The sequence below is a fragment of the Gracilinanus agilis genome, chromosome X (assembly GCF_016433145.1).
Source record: "Gracilinanus agilis isolate LMUSP501 chromosome X, AgileGrace, whole genome shotgun sequence".
Lineage (NCBI taxonomy): Eukaryota > Metazoa > Chordata > Mammalia > Didelphimorphia > Didelphidae > Gracilinanus > Gracilinanus agilis.
Genome location: NC_058136.1, coordinates 1,694,246 through 1,712,219, shown reverse-complemented (window position 1 = coordinate 1,712,219; position 17,974 = coordinate 1,694,246). Strand labels below are relative to the sequence as shown.

The 17,974-nt window shown below is 37.9% G+C and overlaps 1 protein-coding gene across 1 annotated transcript in view; it reads left to right on the top strand.

Annotated features, from left to right (window-relative positions):
• The window catches only part of LOC123253452, a 126,259-nt gene that overhangs the window by 22,455 nt on the left and 85,830 nt on the right, over positions 1–17,974 (top strand). The window contains exon 3 of the mRNA XM_044682645.1: positions 15,159–15,273. Within this exon, the coding sequence (XP_044538580.1) occupies positions 15,159–15,273 (115 nt within the window). The remainder of the gene's footprint in view (positions 1–15,158; positions 15,274–17,974) is intronic.

Sequence of the window (17,974 nt, the reverse complement as noted above, 5' to 3'; positions counted from 1 at the left end):
GAGCCAATACACAGAAGTTAAGGGTTAAAAAAAAAAAAAAAAAAAAAGCATCTACCATGAGAGAGGGCAGCTAGGTGGCTCAGTGGATTGGAGCCAGGCCCAGAGATGAGAGGTCTTGGGTTCAAACCTGGCCTCAGACACTTCCTAGCTGTGTGATCCTGTGACACTTAACCCCCACTGCCTAGCCCTTACCACTCTTCTGCCTTAGAACAAGTACACAGTATTGATTCTAAGATAGAAGATAAGGTTTTGGGGGAGGAGGGGAGAATAATCTACTATGTGCAATTTGCACAAAGACAAAAAATTAGCAGTTCCATGCCACAAAGACTTTATAATCTACTAAAAAGAGCATGTACAAATACAAGTTTATTGGGAAGGGTATTAAGAGGTGGAGTTTCCAGGGAAAGCTTCTTAAAGAAGGTGGTGCTTGAGTTTAGCCTGAAAGAAAGATAAGGAATCTGAAAGAAGAATATTGCTGGCACAGAGATAGGTGAATTTAAAGAGCTAATGGGCCAGTTTTGCAAGAATGCAATGTGTATGAACTGGAATACCATAAAATAAAGCAGTCAAGAGTCATTCTGGAGCCAGACTTAAAAAGACCAGGCTGAATAATGTGTATTACACTCCAGAGCAGGGAGCAAAATCTAAAGTTTGTGAAAAAAAAAATGTGTTAACTAAATTTCAGTATAAATGGTTTCCCTTGTAATCCTATATATTTTATTTTATTCACTTAAAAACATTTTGAGGTAAGATATGAAAGATTCATCAGACTGGAAAAGGATTCATGCCATAATCCCTGCTCCAAAATCAATAGAGCCATCCATATCTTCCTGTAGGTTCACCCCAGGAAGTCTGCCCAAATTTGGGGTGCCTTTTTTTATTTCTTTTGAAATCAGTAGGGTATTAATAGAACATTTAGATATCTACCAGTTCTCTCAATCTCTTGCCATGTAACCAGTCTAAATTTTTCCAATCATACATTTCCGTAACATCTTTTACTCTTGTTCTTCAAAGTTCCTGGTTTACTTATTGCATATGATACAGCCTGCTCACACCTATCATGATATACCTTACCACTGCCCTCTGGGATCACAGAATCAGATGCAGGAGTTCCATAGATACTTTCTCAGAATGTTTTTAAATGGCCAAAAGAAAACACTCAAAATTATTTTTTTAAGTTATAATGAAATCTAGCTACCATATTTTTATAAATAGCCTAAAAAATAAGTTCACAGACTCTAGTTTTGAAACTTTCTATTCCATAAAGTAATCTCTATAAGCCCCAACTTATTATCCAGCATTCCATTGAAGACCTCCAGTGAGGGAGAACTCCATAACACCTAAAGGAAACTCAATCCACTCTAAGAGAGCTATTTATTAAATGTTTTCTCTCCTGAATGGCTGAACAAATTGTGGTATCTGATGGTGATGGAATACTATTGTGCTCAAAGGAATAAAGAACTGGAGGAATTCCATGTGAACTGGAATGACCTCCAGGAATTGATGCAGAGTGAAAGGAGCAGAACCAGAACATCATACACTGAGACTGATACACTGTGGTACAATAGAACATATCGGACTTCTCTACTAGCAGCAATGCAAGGATCCAGAGCAAGGCTGAGGGATTTATGAGAAAGAAAACTAGCCACATTCAGAGGAAGAACTGTGGGAGGAGAAATACAGAAGAAAAACAACTGCTTGAACACATGGGCTGATGGAGATATTATTGGTGATGAGGACACTAAACGATAACTCTAGTCCAACTATCAATAATATGGAATTAGGTTTTGATCAATGATACATGTAAAACCCAGTGGAATTGCATGTCAGCTAAGAGGGGTTAGTGGGGCTTGGGGGAGGGGGAAAGAACATGAAATATGTAACTATGGGGAAATATTCAAAATAAAAAAACAAACAAATAAATAGATGAATAGATAAATAAATGTTTTCCCTCCTTACTTCTGCCCCTTAAAATTCTGAGCCTCCTCCAAAGCTAAGCTGGAATGTAAGTCTTTCCAATCTCTTTTTGCCTCTCTCCAAATTACCTTTTATTTATTTTCTATCTACTTATGTGTGTGTGTAAAATGGATAAGCATTTATTAAGTACCTACTATGTACCAGGTACTGTGCATTTAAATTATCTACAGATATTATCTCAGTTATTCCTCAAAACAATCATGTGATGTAGGCATTATTATAATTCCCACTGCTCATTTGAGGAAACTGAGTAAGACAGGTTAAATGACTTGTCCAGGGTCACTTAGCTAATAAGTGTTTGAGGCTGGATTTGAACTAAGGTCTTCTGCCTTTGGGCCCAATTCTCTATTTACCAGACCACCTAGCGGTCTCAATAAAAAAAAAAAAAAAATCAACACACACACACACACACACACACACACGAATTGGAGGGCAGCCTGTGGAACAACCATATATCATCACTGGCTAGGTAGCCTCAGTCCTTTACTTTAACCTTATTATTGTACTAATACCTCTTGCAGGCATATTTGAAAACTACATGCTAAAACCAAAATACTCATAACTCACACACAGTCCAAGTATTTTAACATAATATTGGCCTTGTAAGTCAGCAATGAAGGAAAACTCCTTCCTTGGACATCCACTCAAGAAGGGGGCTACCTCACCATCAACATCAAAAGCTGATATTCTACTTAAAACTACTTCCTCATCAACAAACTATACACTTTTTTTTCCCACAAGATATGCTCCTTGGAGGCAAGAGCCACTATATTATAAATGCCCAAATGACAGGACACATAATAGATTATTAATAAATGCTTTTTGCTGGGCTTGATGTAATCAAAACCTGCCTCTGCAACTTCACACACTGCTTTTACTTTGCCTGCTGGAGCCAAATCAGTCTAACCTAAACCTTCCTTCCCATGAGAATTCTTAAAAACCCCAGAAGACAATGGTGATGTCACTCTCAAGTCATTTATTTCTTCAACTTGGTGAATAATTTAGAGCCTTTCGCCATTATTAACACCCCTTTTAAAATGTGGACCTCCAAATTGAATATAATAATCTAGATGTGATCTAGCAGGGGCAGAATACACATCAACTAGGGGCAACTGGGTGGCTCAGTGGGTTGAGAGCCAGGCCTAGAGATGGGAGGTCCTAGGTTCAAATCTGCCTCAGACACTTCTTAGCTGTGTGTGACCCTGGGCAAGTCACTTAACCCCCATTGCAAGCTCTTCTGCCTTAGAACCAATACGTACTATTGATTCTAAGACAGAAGATAAGGGTTTAAAAAAAAAAAAAAAGAATACACATCCACTAATATTTCAAATAGTCTGGACATCTAACTTCTCTCAACACAGCGTGAGCTGAGGTTTTTTTGTTTTGTTTTGTTTTTTTGGCAACATCATATTCTTGACTCACTGAGTTTTTTTGCTTGCAGTTCGATAAAAATTTTGTCCTTTTTTCATTTTGTTTAGTCACATTTAGCCCATTTTGCTGGCAGGTCAGTGGCACAGTGGACAGAGTGTTGGGCCTGGTGTCAAGAAGATTTAAGTTCAAATCTAGACTCAACACTTACTAGCTATGTGACCATGGGCAAGCAACTTAACCCTGTTTTCCTCAGTTCCTCATCTGGAAAATGACCTGGAGAAGGAAATGGCAAACCACTCCAGTATTTCTGTAACCCCATATGGTGTTACAGAAGAGTTGAACATGACTAAAAGGACTGAACAACCCATTTTGCACTTGCATTCTTCCACTACAGCTGTGTTTAATTTAATAAAATGTTAAATTGTAAGAGACTGCTAAGGAAGGAAAACTAACACCTATATATCTCTGCTTAATTCTTAATTAGAGTTTAGGGAGGTTCCCTCCTAGTATTTCCTTCCATCCTTACTTGGAGATTAGGTAGGATTCAGCTACAGTCAGTTTTATTGGGCTGACTGACTGCCTAATACCACACTCACTGCTCTTCTCTATCTGGAACTACATGGCAAACAATAATTACACAAAAATTTGATTTTAGAACAAAGAAGGCCAGTAAGCATAGGTCCAGAACACTAGAGGAGTATACTTCCAAATGCTTTTACCACAAATTGTTCAGGGAACCACATTTGGGTTTGTGCTACAATGCTCCCTCTGAGATTACCTGTCATTCACAGCATATTATTTTGTATGTATAATTTTCTGTATGTTGTCTCTGCCCAATTAGATTTTGAGCTTCTTGAGGGCAGGAACCGTGTTCCTGTCTTTCATTGTATCCTAAGCATTTAGCATGGGTGTAATTAATGTGCATTGGGTATGGGTTAAGAAGGAATAAAGTATTAGAAAAGTTACAAAGTAAGGAAATTGGAAGATTTGTATCCTTTTCTCAAAAGTCAGAGAATATCCTACAGAGTATGCCTGGGGAGCAAAGTGGTACAATGGATAGAATGCCTGCCAGGCAGAGTCAGGAAAACTGGAGTTCAAATCTAGTCTCAGACTAATATTAGTTGTGTGACCCTGGGCAAGTCACTTAATCCTGTTTGCTTTAGTTTCCTTATCTATAAAATGAGCTGGAGAAGAAAATGGCAAACCACTCCAAGATCTTTGCGAAGGCAAAAAACAAAAAAAAAAAAACAAAAAAAAACAAAAAAAAAAAAAAACAAAAAAAAACACCCTTTATTATGAGTTGGAAAAGTTGTCTGAAACAACTTAGCAACAATGAATGGTATACCTAATAATTATTACTAGTTCTAAAGTCAATAATATTAAAAAATATTAAGGGAAAAACCTCTAGTTAACCAAGATCAAATGGATAAAGGCCTTTTAAACAGACAAAAGAAAAAGACTCCATGCTAGGAACTGGTTAAGAGCCAGAGAGAAAAGTATCAAAGAGATCAAATGTTTGAAGGTTACTTGAACTGCCCCATTATCACCTTCAACTCCCTTAGTTATAAAAGATTAAAAGGCAGTATGAAAGATACTGAGGTCTTTGCTAGGAAAAGCAAACATCAGAACTGGCTAGAAATAGATGTCTAATATGTAGAAAGGAATAAAGTTCAGATGGCATTACAATATTTGTCACCAACAGAGGATCTGGCTCAAGTGTAAGGTCTTTTAAGATAGTTCTTTGGGGAGTTGCAATCATTGCAATGTGCAACAGATGTATACTAAATAACTTCCATTTAGAGGGAAGTATTAATTTCATTTGAATTAAATTCATTGAATTAACCCTAGTCTCATTTCCCTAATACAAACCAAATCTAATGCATAACAAAAAGAATGAGCATTTTGTTCACTGTATGAAAAAAGAATTAAAAAATCCTCCCAACCCCTCAAAAAAAGTCCCCCACCAGTGGGAATACTGTTAATAGTTCATTTCTATAAAAAGTATAGTTCTTTCATGCATTTTTGGAAAGCTCATCATTCTACTGTCAAATAAAACTGAGGCTCCTATGCCACACTCTTCCCTTACCAGTCTATATTTAACTTGGTACAAAGTGTATATGCCAAAATTTTTGATGGACAGTTTTGTTTATGACCAACTATAAATCTAACCAACCCAAGAATAGTCAGAATATTTGGCTCACTGGATTCTGAAAGTTGATACTTCTACACTTAACAATTTGGGACAGTATTGGCCCTAAGGTCTCTGTCTCTTTAAAGTACCTGGGAATATACACTAGAATAGATCTAGATTATCTAAAACTCTCTGGGTGAAGGAAGTGGGGGTGAGGGGAGTGGAAGTTAGTTAGTTTAATGGATTGAGAGCCAGGCCTAAAGATGGGAGTCTTTAGGTTCAAATATGACTTCAGACATTTCCTAGCTGAGCAAGATCACAATCTCCATTGGCCAGCTCTTACTGCTCTTTTGCCCTGGAACCAATACACATTGATTCTAAGAAAGAACAGTAAGGTTTTTTTTTTTTTTTTAAATTCTCTGGATCTCAGTTTCCTTATCTATAGAATAAAGAAGTTTGGACGTGCTGTTGTTTTTGATTGTGTCCTACTCTTTGTGATCCCATTCGGGTTTTCTTGAGAGACACTGGAATAGTTTATGGTTTCCTTCTCCAGCTCATTTTAAAGATGAGGAAATTAAAGTGACTTGCCCAGAGTTGTGACTCTGAGCTAGCAAGTGTCTGAGGCTAGATTTGAACTCAGATCTTCCTGACTTTAGGCCCACTAATCTATTCAGCTGCCTCAGGTTTAGACTAGATTTTATTATTATTCCTGTTGACTCCTTAGGAGCATAGGGCCACAACCATCTCACGCCAGCAGACTCTGTTCTGGGCAACTTCCCCCAGCTGGGTCCATGTCATTCTGACTGTTTTTGTTTCATTTTCGGCAGATCTTCGCCAGGTCTGTTTTGGTCTTCTGACTTTCCTCCTCCCTGAAGGGTTCCAGCACAATGCTTGTCTGGCTACGTTGTCTTCTGGTTTTCGTAGCGTATGTCCTATCCATCTCCACTTACGTTTCTTTATGTCCTGACTAATGGGATACTGGATTGTTCTTTCCCAGAGACTAGCATTGGAGATCTTTTCAGGCCATCTGATGTTCAAGATGTAGCGTAGACATCTATTAACAAAGACCTGGAGTTTATTGGTGTTAGCGCTCGTCACTCTCCAGCTTTCTGATCCATATAGGAGGACGGCCTTTACATTGGTATTGAAGATTCGGAGCTTAGTGACGCGGAACAGTGCTTTGGAGATCCAGACAGACCGCAAAGTGTTAAATGCCTGTCTGGCTTTGTTGATTCGGTTTCTGATGTCCTCATCTGCCCCGCTGTCCTTACTGACTATGCTACCCAAATAGGTGAAGTGGTCACCTTGATGTTTTCTCCCTGTAGTTGGATTGGCAGGTCCTGTCTGCTGTTGACTGTGATCACCTCGGTCTTCTTCTTGTTGATCTTCAGACCTGTCTTCTCCGCTTCTTCAGAGAGTCGAGAGTCGTGCAAGTTTGGCTTGCGCATCCTGCTGCTTGTGAGAAAGGAGACAGATGTCATCCGCGAAGTCAAGGTCCTCAAGCTGTTTGGTATGAGTCCATTGAATGCCCATATTGTTGTCCTTGGTAATTCTTCTCATGGTCCAATCTATGACCATCAAGAAGATAAGGGGTGAAAGCATGCAGCCTTGCTTCACTCCGGTCTTCACTGTGAAGGGAGCCGTCAGTTTCCCATTATGGATGACCTGGCAGGTAAAGTCTTCGTATAACCGCTGGATGATGTTGATGAGCTTCGGGGGAATCCCGTAATGCTGAATCAATCTCCAGATGATGTTCCTGTCCACACTGTCAAATGCCTTCTCGAAATCCACGAAAGTCATGTAGAGGGGGGACTGCCACTCGATGGACTGTTCGACGATGATTCTTAGGGTGACGATATGGTCGGTGCACGATCTGTGCTGACGAAACCCTGCTTGTTCTATTCTCAGCTTCTTGTCCAAGGCCTCCTTCAGTCTTTCTAAGATTACTCTGGTCAGGATTTTGCTGGGAGCGGATAGAAGCATGATTCCTCGCCAGTTGCTGCATTGGGATAGGTCACCTTTCTTGGGTAGCTTCACCAGGTAGCCTAGTTTCCAGTCTGTCGGGACTTGTTCCTGTTCCCAGATCTTCTGCAGGAGGGGTTGTAGCATCTCCGCTGACATTTCTGGGTCTGCCTTGAGTGCCTTGGGGGGGGATGCCATCTGGACCTGCAACCTTACCATTTTTCATGGTCTTGATGGCTTTGATGATCTCAACTTTGGCAGGTGGGCCCGTGTTCACTTGAAGCAGTTCGGTGGCTGGTGTATGTCCGGAACAGTTGGTGGAGGCGGTCGGTTCAGGATTTCTTCGAAATGCTCTGCCCATCGGGCTCTCTGCCCTGCATCGCTTGTTATTGTCTTGCCAGTCTTGTCCTTCACTGGCTTGCCAGGGTTGTAATTCTTTCCCAATAGAGTTCTTGTTATTTCGTATAGCTTCTTCATGTTCCCCTGCCCAGCTGCTGTTTCTGCTTCTTCGGTCATATCGTGAATGAACCATCTCTTGTCATATCTTGTGCTCTTCCTGACTTGATGGTTAATTTCCCAGTACTGTGTTCGAAGTTCTTCTTTCTCCTGTTGATCTTGGCACTGGCTGATCTTCTGTTTCAAATCTCTTCTCTGTTGTATCTTGGCCCATGTCTCTTGTGTTAACCATTCCTTGCGCTTTCTCTCTCTCTTTCTCAGGACTTCTGCACAGGTGGTCTTCCAGGTCTTCTGGAGTTTGGTCCAGTGGTTTTCAACTGTCTCTTCCATGAGTCCTGTCAAGGCCGCGAACCTGTTCTTGATTTCGCAATTGAATGCTTCTTTTTCCTCTCTGGTCTTTAGATCTTGCACGTTGAACTTATGGTGTAATCTGCCTGAAAGGTCGTTGAATGATTTCAACTTGGTTCTAAAAGTTGCCACCAGGAGTTGGTGGTCCGAGGCCACATCTGCACCACGTCTTGCTCTAACATCTAAAAGGTTTCTTCTCCACTTGTGGGAAACTGTGATGTGATCTATCTGATTTTCCGTCCTTCCATCAGGCGAAGTCCAGGTTGACTTATGAATTTTCTTGTGTGGGAATATAGTACCCCCAATAACAAGATCGTTGAAGGCGCAGAAATCTGTAAAGAGCTCTCCATTTTCATTACAGGTGCCTACTCCATGCCTTCCCATGATGAATTCCTTTCCTGTGTTGTCTTCTCCTACCTTTGCATTCAAGTCTCCCATAACGATCTTCAGGTCTCTTCTTGGTGTGCCATCAAGTAGTGCCTAGTAGACTAGATAGCATCCAGTTCAAAATATTTTTAACTTACTAAAATAAAATACTATTAATATAATTAATAATAATAATAAAATAAACCTATACATCAAAACCCTTTTAGTTGGAGAGTGGTGAGAAGAGGAAAAGAGTAAGTAATCTATATCATCTCCCAGAAACTTTGTTCATAGATTTTATTAGGCCCTAGGAGGTGATATAGATTCCAATGGAGCTACAATGATGTAGCCAGTCTAGGCTAGTAAAGGATCTCTTAAAAAGCAGGCATATCCTATCCCTACCCTATCCCTTTCACTCTCCAGTGAAAGCCTCTACCAAGTAACAATTTGAACCTAAGGCAGCATTGGATTAGTCTTGGGAATATTGTTTATTTACACTGATAGCTCATCAGCTCCCAAAAATTTGATCATCACCTCTGCAAATGACTCCCAAATTTAGTCTTCATCTCTCTTATGAGCTCTAAACCCGATGCATGTTCGGTAGCTCTACCTGAATGTCTCGCAGACATCTCAAACTCAACATTTATAAAACAGAATATTAGCTTTCCTCCCAACCCTAATCTCTCCTATTTCTGTCAATCCTGCCCAACTCACAAACTAAGATCAGATTCTCAATTCTTACCTTCCCCATCAGTTGGTAAGTATTTTTCAGCACTTGGAATGAATATCTCTCTCATCTATCCCCTTCCCTCTATTCATGTGACACACATATTGATCAATGCCCCTATTATTTCTCATCTGAGATACTGAATTAACTCCAAATTGGAATCTATGAATCCTGTTTTTCTACTCTCTAATCAATCTTCCACATGGCTGCCAAACTGAATTTTTAAAAATAATCTTATTTTTCTTTTATTACATGTAAAAATAGTTTTTAAACATTCATTAAGTTTTAAGTTCCAAAATCTCTTCTTCTGACCTTCCTTCTTTCCCTCCATTCCTTCCCCCTCCCTAAGAGAGTAAGCAATTTGATATAGATTTTACAGGTATAATAATTAGGAAATCATTTTTCTATTAGTCATTTTGTGAAAGAGATCTCAAATGAAATATACTGCATTTCAGTCTGCGTCCAGACTCCATTGGTTCTTTTTCAGAGGGCAGATAGCATTTCTCATCATGAGTCTCTGGGATTAACTGTCTCTGAGTCTCTGAAAATTAACTAGAACTTTCACAGTTGTTTATCAAGAAATATTCCTATTATATATAACGTTCTTTTGGTTCTGCTCACTTGACTTTGCATCAGTTCACATAAGTCTTTCCAGATTTTTCTGAAATCATCCTGCTGGTCATTTCCTATAGCACAATAGTATTCCATCACTATCATAAGTCACAACTTGTTCAGCCATTCCCCAACTGATGGACAATCCTTCAATTTCCGATTCTTTGCTACCATAAAAAGAGCTGCTCCAAATACTTCAAAATGAAATTCTTAAAACATAGATCTGACCACGGTCAACCTAATAACTCAAGAAGGTTCAGTGGCTCCCACTGACTTTAGAATAAAATTGAAACTCTTCTGTTTGGCATTTAAAGTCCTTTACAATCTGACTCCAGTCTAATTTCACATTACTTCTACACACTCTACAATCCAGAGAAACTGGCGATGCCTCCCACATATAAAATTCTATTTTCTGCTTCCATGGCTTTGTACAGACCGATACCTGGAATGCTCTCGCTCTTTCCCTTTATCTCTTAAAATCTCCAGCTTCCTTTTAGGGTTCAGCTCAGATAATACCTCCTTCAAGAGACCTTTCCTTATTCCTCCAGTTCAAAATTGCTGTTTAAATGTCAAATATTTAATCTGAAACTATGTTGTTAATCTATGTTTTTATTTTATTTATCTACCCACTAGAATCAATATTGGAGAGCTTACATTAGATGGTAAGTGAACTGGAAGTAAAGAGGGGTGGGAGGGGGGAGGGTTGGGAGGGAAGGGAAGGGAAGGGAAGGAAAGGGAAGGGAAGGGAAGGGAAGGGAAGGGAAGGAGAGGAAAAAGAAAGGAAGGAAGGAAGGAAGGAAGGNGGAGAGAGGAAAAAGAAAGGAAGGAAGGAAGGAAGGAAGGAAGGAAGGAAGGAAGGAAGGAAGGAAGGAAGGAAGGAAGGAAGGAAGAGATTCAATAAAGTTTTGACTGACATTTTATGGTACTTTCACAGTACATAGTGGAGTTATCTTCTATCCTTTTCCTTAAAAAAACAAAAACAACTCAATAGTTTATTGCTCAATAGATGTATCCTTTACATTTTCCTTTCTTCAACTTTTAATAACTAATACTCTTCCCCAAAGAACAGAAGTTGACAAGGAATGTGATTTTCAATTTTACTATTTTTCTTCAGTTAGTAAAAATTCAGTTTCCTATTTAGCATTGAAAAAAAATGCAGATTAATACTACACAAAAAATTTCTTCCAGACTGATGTTTTCCCAGCAGTTTTTTTTTTTTACCCTTGTACTTCGGTGTATTGTCTCATAGATAGAAGATTGGTAAGGGTGGGCAATGGGGGTCAAGTGACTTGCCCAGGGTCACACAGCTGGGAAGTGGCTGAGGTCGGGTTTGAACCTAGGACCTGCTGTCTCTAGGCCTGACTCTCACTCCACTGAGCTACCCAGCTGCCCCCCCAGCAGTTTTTGTCAAATAGTGAGTAACAGAGGTCTTTGGGTTTATCAAACACTATGGTACTGTGTCTGTTTGCTTCTCTATCTTGTGCATCTAATCTGTTTCATCTGTACCATTTGTTCAATCTCTCTTTTTAAACCAGTAAGTACCAAATCATTTCAATGCTTACTGCTTTGTGGTATAGTTTGAGGAATGATATTGAATGACACTGAAAGTCGTGTGTCCTCCTCCCTCCTTCCTTCATTACCACTGTTTTTATTTGTACACATTCAATAATGGGTACTGGAAGCTCATTCCATTTTCAGTCAGGTATAAAAGTTAGAAAATTTCTCTTTGTGCTTAACTAAAACTGCTTGCATTTAAACTTTCACCAATTCACTGGTCCCAGTTCTGTCCTCTGAGATCAAACAGTCTAAGTCCTCTTCCATGTGAAAACCTGTCAAATATCTGAAGATAACTACCATGATTCCTCACCTTCTATTTTCAAGGCTAACTTTCAAGGTTAGTTCTTTCAACCCTTCCTCATTAGAATTCTCTCAATAATATGTGGGATACCTTCTCTAATCACTGTTTAGCTTGTCAATAACCCCATAAAAAAAAAAATCTGTCAGTAATGAATATTCCACATGTGGTCTGACCACAACAGTAGAACTACTACAATTTTTTCTATTATACTCCTATTAATACAGTCTAGGTAACATGATGAGGGACTGGGGGAGGGGAAGAGAGCAGCTACATTAAACAATTGGTTCCTACTGTACCGCAGCCTACCAAGACCACTAAGGTTTTTTTATATCAAGTGCTTTCTTAACATTTCCTCTATTATAACTGATAATGTCATTTCAAAAATAATGTGTACCTTATTTTATTCCCGTTAAATTTAATCTTATTCAATAAGTCACATTTTTAATCCTTTTGATCTAGATTCTGATTCTCTCATTTAATGTATTAACTATTCCTTTTGACATCTTGTGATAGGTCATATAAATAAAACCACTATGCATCTAACAAAATCACTGATAAAACCGTTGAACAGAAAATGACCTTGTAGCAAAGTAGTGTAAACCACCTTCCAGGATAACAGTAATGTACAGAAATCACTACGATCACTTTAATTAGCAGTGAGTCCAACTCTATTGTATTATTCAGTCAACATTACTCTCCCTTGTGAAGTGATCAATCCAAGTAATAATACAGGCAGTCTTTCAAAACAATTACATGGTTACATTTACAAATTTCTATGCTCTTAAATTTTTATTTCATTACTTGCATATGAATATAGTTGGCAGTTTCTATACATGTACTAGTAGTTTATTCTCCCTGGAATTCAGGTTCCCCTTCTATATGGAAAAAGGTAGTTAGGCGCAACTGTCTCCAAGATCCCTGCTAGCTCTGCATCATATTATCTAAGAATCAGGCTATATATTAAGCTTTCTATGAAAGCCTTCAGAGTGACATCTTCTGGTAAGTATTGTATATATTCAGATGGCAAAGTAATTGAAAATAAAGAGGCCTAACAAAAGTTCTTAAATTTATCAATCTACCTACTCATTTGATGGGGCATGGCATGTGATATACTAGCACCTCACAAATTTCTTATAACATGTAAGTGGCATTTCTAATTCTGAACTGTTTTGCATCTTAAAATAAGTACTGAATTTTAAAATGTATGTAAAATAAAATAAACAACATGGAAAATCATGTCAAGATTGGGAATTATCTACTCAAAATTTTTTCTCCTAATTACTTCAATCTAACATGGTGGGGGAAGATTGGAGAAGAATTAAGTATGAATTTGAGTCTTCACCACCATTCATTCTTGTTGACTAAAGAATAGCAATCACACATATAATGAAAAAAGTTGCATGATTAGTTGAAATTAAACTAAAAGAAATAATACTATATTGATCCAAATATAACACCTAAGTGCAAGCCTATAATCATATTCTTCCTGGGCCCAACCTAATATCATATTGTTCATATATACCACAGAAAGAAAATGGCAGGTTGAGATGATAAAAACAAAACATTACTTGAATAAAAAGATATGTAGGCAATAATATGGAAACAGGTCTTGATCAATGACACATGTAAAACCCAGTGGAAATGCATGTCGGTTGGGGTGGTGGTGGTTTGGGGAAGGAGTAGAGAAAGAACATAAATCGTGTAACCATGAAAAAACTTTCTAAAAATAAAAAAATGAATAGGGGAAAAAAAAAAGATATATAGGGGGCTGCAAGGTGGATTAAGTGTCAGACAGCAGGTCCTAGGTTCAAATCTGACCTTGAACACTTCCCAGCTGTGTGACCCTGGGTTGTCACTTAACCCTCATTGCCCAGCACTTACCACTCTTCTGCCTTGGAACTAACATGCAGTATTGATTCTAAAATGGAAGGTAAGGGTTTAAAAAAATGATATGTAAAAATAAGTTTAAAATAAATGTTTTAATGTGGCAATTCTAAATTAACTATTTTAATAACTATTTTTCAAAATTTATTAACATTCTTTCTCACAAACCACACTAATATATCTTCATATATGCCTAGAATGCATACAGCCCTCCTAGATCATTGCCTTGTCATGACATATCAGTTTGTATAGCTGAATGAAATTATGAGCTATATCATGTAAGGTAACTCAAGATGGACAGGTCATAGTGGAGAGTTCTGACAAAATAATATCCACTGGAGAAGAAAATAATAAAACATTCCAGTATCTTTGCCTTAAGAAAACCTTATGGGGGGCAGCTGGGTAGCTCAGTGGATTGAGAGTCAGGCCTAGAGACGGGAGGTCCTAGGTTAAAATCCGACCTCAGACACTTACCCTGGGTAAGTCACTTGACCCCCCCATTGCCCACCCTTACCACTCTTCCACCTAGGAGTCAATACACAGAAGTTATGGGTTTAAAAAAAAAACACCTTATGGACAGTATTAAAATGATAAAAAGATATGAGACAGAAGATGAGTCTTCTCAGCTCAGAAGCTGTCCAACATTCTATGGGGGAATAGTAAGAACAACTACAAATAACACCAGTAAAAAAAGAAGCAGCTGGGCCACAGAAAAGGAATATTAGCTGCAGATATGCCACCCTAATCCCTTTTCTCTGAATTAGGGCTGACTCACCATTTGACTAGCAATGGATCCTTTAATTTTTGTGGTGTTCTATGCCAAAATATTTTTAGCAGTTCTTTTTGTAGTGGCAAACAATTGCAATTTGAGGGGTTGTCCATCACTTGGGGAATGGATGAACACGTTTTGGTATATGGTTGTAATAGAATATTATTGTACCATAAAGAACAATGAACAAGATGAATTCAGAAAAACCTAGGAAACTTTATATGAGCTGATACAAAGTCAAATAAGCAGAACCAGGAGAACGATGTATTATATCAGAAATGTAATATGATGATCAACTGTGAAGGATAAAATCATTATCAGCAAAGCAAGTCTTCAAGACAACCACAAAGACTCATGATGAAAATGCTATCCACAGCCAAAAAAGGAATTGTTAGAATCTGAGTGCAGATCAAAGCATGCTATCTTCCACCATATTTCCTTCAAAAAATGTCTACTGTATGTGTGATAGCTCTCCCCTATCATGACATCATTAATATAGAAATATTTATCGCATGAAAGTATGATTATACTATTAGTATTAATAGTACTATCAGACTATTCACTGCTTGGGAGAAAGGGAGGGAGGGAATAAATCCAGATTTTAAAATGTCAAAAAACAATTGCCAAAAAGCATTTCTACATGGAACTGAAAAAAATAAAAATCTTTTAAAAAATGACAATATGTGTTCTAATCCAGACCATTCAACATCAAAATGAATATGTCTATGCCACAAACACTACAACCCAAGAGGCCAAAGATGCTCAGTTCTGTGAAGATCCGTATCTTCTAGAAATAGCAGGCATGCTTGGGAGTACAAAATGAAGAAGGGCAGTGAGATGGCATAGTAGATAAAGCACTGGACTTGGAATCAGGAAGGCAATGAAGTAGAAATGACAAATGGCTCCAGCATTTTTGCCAAGAAAACCCCAAAAAGAAGTCAGAAAGAGTTGAACACAACTGAAAAAACAACAACAAAACAAAATCAGGTAGGCCAAACTAAAAGAAGTTTGTCAAGACAACTTACTGTTCACAGCAAAGCAAGCCTTTTTCAACAATCTTAAAGACGACTCTATACATAATATACATCACCAGATGGTCAATATCAAAATTAGAATATCTACTTTACAGCCAAAAGTGGAGAAGCTATATAGTTAGTTAAAACAAGATCTGGACTTGACTATGGCTCAGATCACGAGCTATTGCAAAAATCATAATTAAATTGAAGAAAGAAGAGAAAACCGTCAGACTACATGTTTAAATAACATCTTTTATGAATATGAAATGGAAGTGATGAATAGATTTAAGGGATTAGATTTGGTAGAGTGAATAAACTTTGGACAGAGGTACATAATATGGTAGCAGCAACAAAAAACATGCCAAAGAAAAAGAGCAAGAAAATAAAATGGCTATCAGATGAGGCTTTACTAATAGCTGAGGAGAAAAGAGAAAGAGAAAGGGGAAAGGGAAGAGATACCCAACAGAATGCACAATTCCAGAGAAAAGCAAGGAGAGATAAGGTTTTCTTAAATGAGCAGTGCAAATAGAAGAAAACTAGAATAGGAAAGACTTCAAATAAATTGAAGATATCAATGAAATGTTTCATGAAAAATGGGTATGATAAAAGGCAAAAAGAGTAACTAATAAACAGAAATAGATTAAGAAGAGGTAGCAAGAATACACAGAACTACACAAGAAGGATCCAATAACAATGAGAGTATGGTTTTTGATCTAGAAGCATAAATGCTGGAGAATAAAGTCAAGTGGGCCTTGGGAAGCTGGGCTTACAATATAATATAGCTAGTGGAGGTGATAAAATTCCAGCTGAGCTATTTAAAATCCTAAAGGATGATGCTGTTAAAGCACTGCACTCAACATGCCAAATTATCGGATTGAAAAAAACCAGCTTATGTCCCAATCCTTAAGAAGGGCAATGCCAAAGAATGTTCAAATGACCAAACAGCTGTGCTCATTTCACATGCCAGCAAGGTTATGCTTAAGATTCTGCAAACTAGGCTTCAGCAATCTGTGGCCAGAAGAGCAGGATGGTTTTTGGAAATACAGCAAAATTAGAAACCTAATTATCAACATTCACTGGATAACAGAGAAGCAAAAAAGTTCCAGGAAAACATCTTTTTCTGCTTCATTGACTACATTAAAGTCTCTGACTATGTAGATCACAATAATTGGATCTAAGTCCTCAAAGAGATATCTTCTGAGGAACCTATATACAGGTTAAAAAAAGCAACAGTTAGAATTGAACATGGAATAAATGATTGGTTCAAAACTGGGAAAAGAGTATGAAAAGATTATATATTGTCTTATTTATTTAACTTGTATGGAGAGTACATCATGCAAAATGCCAGGCTAGACAAATCAAAAGACATAATTAAGGTTGCTAGAAGAAATATTAACACTTTCACAAGAGGAAATGATACCACTGAAGGTAGAAAGTGAAGAATTAAGAATCTTCTTGATGAGTATGAAAGAGGAGAATATAAAAGCTGGCTTGAAGTTTAACATTAAAAAAAAAAAAAAAAAAAACTAACTGGTCCCACCACTTCCTGGCAAATAGAGAATAGAAGTAGTATCAGATTTTATATTCTTAGGTTCAAAGATTACTGAAAACAGTGACTGAAGCCATGAAATTAAGATGCTCCTTAGAAGGAAAGCTATGGCAAATCTGGATAGCATACTAAAAAGTAAAGATATCACCTCGCCCACAAAGGTACATATTATTCAACATCATGGTTTTCCCATAAGTAATGTAGGACTGTGAGAGTTGGGCTATGAGGAAAGCTGTGGACCACAGAATCAATGCTTTCAAACTGTGCTGCTGGAGAAGACTTTTGAAGAGTCTCTTGGGCAGCAACATTTAAAAAGAAATTAACTTTATTCACTGGAAAGACATATACTGAAACTAAAGCTTAAATACTTTGGCCACATAATGAAAAGACAGGACTCAATTTGAAAATACTGATGCTAGGACAGACTGAAGGCAAAAAGAGATGGGGATGGAAGAGGATGAGAGGGAAAGTGTCATGGAAGCAACAAAGCTTGAACAGACTTCAGGAGATAATGGAGGATAGAAGGATCTGGTGTACTAGGATCTATGGGGTCACAAAGAATGATACACAACTATATGAATAACAGAATGCATATTCTCTTCTACTCCTCCTGAAATTCTTAGTTTCCTACAAAGCTCAGCTCAAGGCACTCCTACACGCCTTCTCTGAGCCCCAAGAAATAACAGTACTCCCAAGACCACTTGCACAGTTCCACACAGCCATCAGTGGGACTCAACTTTTGAAGAGATACAACTGGGATATTTCTACTACTGACTCCTCAGGAGATTGGGAAAAGAAAGTTCTTTACACCAAAATCCTTGGAGTTGTCAAATAGTTCAACATCAGAAACAGATAAAGTTTTATCTATGGAAATCGTACTTCAAAGAATTACCAATTGCTTTATCCTAAAGTTCACTAGGAGCTTTCAATTTGATTTACAGATGATAT